This window comes from Nelumbo lutea, chromosome 1, assembly GCF_056320005.1.
Source record: "Nelumbo lutea isolate HS-2025 chromosome 1, American lotus-T2T, whole genome shotgun sequence".
Classification (NCBI taxonomy): Eukaryota; Viridiplantae; Streptophyta; class Magnoliopsida; order Proteales; family Nelumbonaceae; genus Nelumbo; species Nelumbo lutea.
The window spans coordinates 79354951-79361396 of NC_142684.1; the positions used below are offsets into that span (position 1 = coordinate 79354951).

General features: G+C 34.3%; 1 protein-coding gene across 1 annotated transcript; it reads left to right on the forward strand.

Annotated features, from left to right (window-relative positions):
- Window positions 1-1934: 1934 nt before the first annotated feature.
- On the forward strand, window positions 1935-5205 carry LOC148875609 (putative F-box/FBD/LRR-repeat protein At4g03220). Its single transcript, XM_088965312.1, has 3 exons — window positions 1935-3239; window positions 4442-4627; window positions 4762-5205. Exons 1-3 carry the CDS (start codon window positions 2178-2180, stop codon window positions 5050-5052), a joined length of 1539 nt encoding a protein of 512 aa, XP_088821438.1. The 5' UTR covers window positions 1935-2177; the 3' UTR covers window positions 5053-5205.
- The last annotated feature ends 1241 nt before the right edge of the window (window positions 5206-6446 follow it).

A 6446-nucleotide genomic window follows, 5' to 3' on the forward strand; every position in this document is an offset into this window, starting at 1 on the left:
AAATTCTGACCTATTTTTGTTTCAAATTTTATCTTATTTTGTTTGATTACAATACAAATGAAGTAAATTAAGACATGAAATAGAATAAAGTATAATCCAAAACAAAATTAAACAAGAATTTGCATTTTTTCATTTTCACTTTCATGCATTTGTAGTAATGCAAATAAAGTTGCACTGCAACCAAACACAGCCTTTTATTCTTAATTTGCTTCAATTATATCCTTTTCTTTCTAAAAATGAAACAAAAAAGCACCAAAACAAATGGTAGATTGGCATGGAAGAACAGGACTAGATGAATTATAAGCATGAAAGGTTGGATAACAGCAAGAGGACAAGAAAAAGAAAAGCACAACTCCATGTGAACAAGAAACTTTGTTTCTCACAACTGAGTCATCACTATATTTATTCTCTTTGAAATTAATATATTTCTTCTATAAATTTAAACCATCTCTGCTTTTAATTAACACAAGTTAGATTTACGTTCTTATTCATGTAGCTTCTAAGGATCATAAAGGCAAAGACCACCTCGGTGCACTCGCTATTACAATCACCGCCGCAATGCAAATGTCTGTCTCTATTGATGATTGCTACCTACTTTTTTGAACATCGATCACCAAACAAATCTAGCTCGAAATTCAATCACCTTATTATTTTTCAGTGACTCCATTATGTTTTTTTTTTGTTTTTTGTTTTCTTTTTGAAAACGAGTCTATTATATTTTGCAATCCGTATTTTATTTTATATATTTTTTTTATTGTATAAATTCTTGTGAATTGTATCATATTAATATACGGTTGAGATGGTCTTAAAAACATTTTCCCTACTTATCATGGGAAGATGGTCTTAATATACGATTGAGATGTATTATGGGACGCTCATAATTCCTTGTACGGGCCTAATTGCCAAAACTCTAGTCAAATTGTTATAGACTTATAGTAGGAGTAGCACATATTGGTGACCTGTTTACAGGCCGATCTGCACATAAAATGTCATAATTTTGATATAATTTAATAAACTAATATTATATTAATTTGGTAATAAATTAATTCATATTTTTTAAATAGTAATTAATATTTGATAATAATTTAATAAACTAATATATATTATATATAACTAATGTATATTTTTATTATATACAATAGTATTGGGCTAGGCTCAAGCCAAGGCCAGACTTTTTTGAGAAAGTCCAAACCTGACCTAAAAAATAGTCGAATTTGGTATTTAAAACCTAAGCCCAAACACACAGGCCTGAAATTTTGTCCAAACCCAAAAAATATCAGGTCGGGCTGTTGGACTATCCGGCCCTATGAACAGGCTGGTGGTGGTGCCACAAAAGTAGGGGTATAAACGGATCGAATTCGAATTGGATCAGGCAACATCCGAATTTGAATCCGATTAAAAAATCCGATAATCGAATTTGATTAATTAATTATTTTAGATAATTAATAAATATATAAAATGAATATTTTATTGATATAAAATATATAAATATATAAATGTATAAACTATTTATATAATTTAATTATTATATATATAAATTATATAAAATATTATTATTATATATAAGAATTAAATAATCAATCGAATTCAGATATTTATCGAATCGAATCCGATCATATTCAAATCTGAATCTGATCAACCATTGGATATGAATAGGATATCCGAATTCAATTAATTAGATATTCGAATCATCCCAATTCGATTCGAATATATCGAATATCAAATTTCGAAATCGGATTTTGTAGGCAACTATTTGAACTGCATCTCTTTGCTTAATTATTTGAAGTGCCGTGTGATTAAACGATAAGTACAGACCGGGTGCGTATCGCTAATGTTGGGATTCGGGTACATCATATTCATGGCTAATGGTCGGGTACCATGGCAACGTCAACCCGCACGTGCATATACGGCAATAACGATAACGATACGCCACTGCCTCGGTCTACATAGAAAATAGAAACCCTAGATCTTACACCTATCTCCGCTACGTAAGTCTACTCATGAAAACTCTCGATCCAACCAGATCTTAATTCTTCGATAATATTGTTGTTTGGAAGCCGAATTATAGATGGAAATTGGAAACACACTATGTTTATTATTGATTTTTTCCATCTCATCATGCGAAATTCCGTTCGACTGTAAAATGTAGATTAAAGCGGTAACCTAGAATTAAATTCATGGAAACAAGATACTCCAAAAGGTTGAAGGAGCTTCTCAAGGCCGTCAACGGAGGTGCTAACGGCGAGGACCGGATCAGCGATCTCCCGGACAGTCTCCTTCATCACATCCTCTCTCTTCTTCCTATCAGAGATGTCGTGCGAACTTCGATCCTATCGAAAAGATGGAGATCTCTCTGGGCTTCTGTCCCCCATCTTGATTTCACCACATCCTGCCTCTCTCCTATCACTCCCACGAAAAGGCAAAAGCGGACCGTCAAACGGATACGCCGGTACACACATAAAAGCAGTATGGAGGTCGTCGATCGAGTATTCGCTCAACGCAACAAAAATGCTGACATAACCAGACTACGTTACTCTGGTGATTGCACATTCTCCTGTTTCCACGGTTGGATCCGTCATGCAGTGAGGTGTAACCTTCAAGAACTCGATCTCAAAGTCTCCATGGCGGACATCTATGGTTTTGGTTTGCCTCGTTGTCTCCTGACTTGTGGATCACTGAAGATCTTCAAATTAGAATCCAATTTCCTGGGCCTATCATTGACAGCTATGTCGGTGGCGGCCACCGGTGGTTTCCGGTCACTCCATGCCTTGTCACTGTCGAAGGTCAGGTTCATCGATGCTTCTTTGGTTGCGGATTTGTTTTCTAATTCCTGCTTCCCTGTCCTTAAGAAATTGAATCTGAATTTCTGCGGAGGATTGAACCACCTCAACATTTGTTGTTCTTCACTGGAAGATATTACCCTAAAATCTTGTGAACTAACTGATCTGGACGTTGAAGTGACAAGACTAGAGAGGCTGCATGTGGTGAATTGTTTCAAGTATGGCAAAGAGAGGAGCTGCGTTAGAATATCTGCCCCAAGTCTCCGAACCATGTATTGGATGTGCAATTCTATTACCGACAACAGCTCTCTGGAGAACTTAACATCTCTCCAAGAGGCTACCGTTGATTTCCTTTTACCCAATCACACCATGACTACACAAAAGCTCTACAGCCCAGCCAAGCTTTTATCTGGACTCTCTCATGCCCGAAGTTTAGTAATCAAAACAACATGCGTTGAGGTATCTTAATTTCCTTTTTCTTTTGGTGTTTTTAATTTTCTTTCTTTACTTACATTTGTAAATTAAGATAAAATTGCTTTGTCACTCATTGTAGACCAAGAAGTAGGAACCCTAAATTTGAGAAGCTAGCTACTGTCTATCCAATTCCAGTAGAATGATCAATAATGCATCATCAATCAAATGTTAGGATTCTGAAAATCGAGTGCATTGATAATTTGTTCTTTCACCAAACAAAGTTGATTCTTCATGCATGAGATTGAAATATAGTAGTTATGAAAAAAAGGAAAAAGGTTCCAACATGTACTGAGATATACAAAAATACATAAAAAAGGAAACTATCAATATCACAATTTTTTATGACGTTATTTTAGATTAGTGTTATTAATACTTTATTTTCCATATTCAATTCCAAACCGGTTCTACTTATGAAGCCTTGGATTTGTTGATATATGAACTCTGTTTTCCACCACAAAAACTGATGAAGTAGAGATGTTAAAAGAAGATAATTAGGTGTTTCAATACATTAGCCATAAACTTAGATGGAAAAAATTTAGTACTCAGAGCCCCTCAAAAGTAGTCAACACTTCCCACTTGTGCAAGCAGTTTATGACATTATGTTCATAAGGAATAAAAATCTAGGCTTGAATCGAGCCTTACCTCAAATTTGGACTACTGTGGTTTGAGGTTGATACAAATCTAGCGCGCAGGGGGTGGGGGGGAAGACTGGGTATTGGACAACATGAATGGTTTTGTTTTCCAAAACGAAAACAGCTGCCCCATAAGCGAAAACAATATAATTTTTCTGGTCTTCTATTTTTTTTTCTTCTTGTTTGAAGAAACAAATAAAAAAATAACCCCTGATTTTTGTAATCTGCAAAGGACAGATCCTTCCCAAAATATTTTTCAGGGATTTCTCCTTAGAACTGTTGACACATTTCAGATAGGATTATTGGTTGTCAGATGAGATTAATTAAGGTGGTGGCTTATCCAATATGCCTTGCAAGGTTGATGTGTGTTCTAGCGGACACTGTAAAGAGAAACTCTTAGAAATTCTTCTGGACAGAAATGTCAGTTCTATTATCCGATGCGAAATAAACCATTGATTATATTTCAAGACATTACTATGTAATTTTCTTGTTATATATATCTTTCATTCATGTAGACGTCGTTTACATGGTGTGGTGTGAGTGCGTGTCTTGCAGATACTGTCTACAGATAAAAATTTTTCAGAAGGTTTTTCATTTTCATTAAAAAATTTGACGTCCTTGGAATTACAAACTGGTTTGACAAAATATGATATCCCCGGAGTAGCTTGCATATTGAAGGGATCTCCAGTGCTCCATACGCTCATCATTAAGATCACTTGTTCTTCATCAACAAAGTACAATGTGAGTATTTTCTTTCGGATTTGGAGTTCGTAGTTTCTTCCTTGTATAGCCGATCCCCAATAGTTTCAGGGGTCAAGGCTGAGTTGAGGTTGAGTTTCTTCATCTTACTTTCGACATTTAATTTCATTGTTCAGCGGCAGCATCGATATTTGTGGGACATGGCTGGTTTGGGCAGCGAGCATTACTGGAAAGCTCAAATATGTGCTATGAAATCCTTCCTAGATAACCTAAAGGTTGTAAGATTCCACGGGTTTTACGAGTTCGAGAACCATATCAATCTAGTAAAGTTTTTGCTGGAGCATGGAAAGACTTTGCAGGAAATGATTCTCAACTGCTATAAAAGTTCTGTGGGGAAAGAAAAAATTAGTAAACAAATAATGGAATTCTCCAGGGCTTCTTCTATTGTTTCTATCTTTTTGTTATAAACTTGTGCATACACCGAGGTTCCAAGTTTAAGAACCTTCGACTTTTCCTCGTTTATTATTTTTTGGACGACGCAGATTATTTCACTTGTAAACATTTTTGTTCCTTTTCAGGTAATAAATTTTTGCTAACCTTTGATGTTCGGATTAATTCCAGATTCCAGAGTATGCAGGGGCTGGGGCGGGTTGTCTGTTTTCCAATTTCTTTCTCTTTTCTTTTAACTGTTTTTCGGCTTAACTATAGATGTATGTAAATCTCACCCATCTACTACGAACATGAATCCAGAGGGTTGTGTTAGCCTGCTAGCTTGGCAGTTGATGATATGAGAAAATCTTAGACAATCCAATATAAACATGAATCCTGAATAGTTGAATTAGTTTTACATAGCTCTTGACAGAGCCACAATGGTGGGATAGGGCTTATGTGGCTGACCTCCAATCAGTAATAAAAAATGTTTAATTGGTAAAAAATAAGTCAAATGAACCTTAAATATTTTATGGAAGCTGAAAAATAAGAACGTAAAGCTCTTTTCTGCCAAAATAATTTGTTTGTTGTTACCAGTGGTGGATTTTTGTTGGTATCATTCTATTGGTTAAACTAGTGCTGATTGATATGATTATTCTATAGATTTAATTTTTTATTAATTAAACGTTTATATGAATTAGGAGGTGTTCTTTTCAATTCACATTGTGTTTATTGTTGCGGTTTTCAAAAACAAAACAAAACAAGTTGGTTTGAAAACAAATTGGTTCTTAAAACAAAAATAAATATTGAAAAATGTTCTTGATTATATATGTGAATTTTATTTCCAAAATTGAAACGAAAACAGGTGTTTTTGAATATTTGTTTTAAAAAACATGTTTTCATCTATTTATATATCATGCATGTTCCATAAATCATATAACTTTTACAACACAAATCTTATTTTTGTTTTAAAAAACATTGTTTTATTTTCTAAAATAAAACCAACTTGTTTTTGCTATTCAAAACATGAAGCGAAGTTCATCAACATGCTTTTATTTTTTTGCTGATGCTGCAGTTTCAGAAATAAATAAAACAAAAGCATTCATGTTGTAGAACACCCTTTTAGTCCTTGTCGTTTTCTTTTTTCTCAAAAATTTCTATGGATTGAACTTACAAGATTTTTTTTATTGATTCAAAGGAAGATAAAACTACCATTAAGTAAACCGATATTTACATAACTACCATTGTAGGGTTTTAGTAATACGAGGTCTATCTCTATCTAGATATCTACTACACAATTCTCAACAAAAGTTAATTTAGGGGGTGTTTTGTAGTGTGGATGAAAAATTGGTGGATGTGGACCACACCATGTGGCAAGGACCAATCCACACCACACCACACCATAATAGACAATTGTTTTGAATTGTGGACA

What these genes read in the sequence shown, in the direction of transcription:
- LOC148875609 (XM_088965312.1), top strand. Translation starts at nt 2,178, where the DNA reads ATGGAAACAAGATACTCCAAAAGGTTGAAGGAGCTTCTCAAGGCCGTC. An exon ending in TCAAAACAACATGCGTTGAG is followed by an intron (nt 3,240 to 4,441) that starts GTATCTTAATTT and finishes CGTGTCTTGCAG; the next exon opens with ATACTGTCTACAGATAAAAA. An exon ending in CTTCATCAACAAAGTACAAT is followed by an intron (nt 4,628 to 4,761) that starts GTGAGTATTTTC and finishes TTCATTGTTCAG; the next exon opens with CGGCAGCATCGATATTTGTG.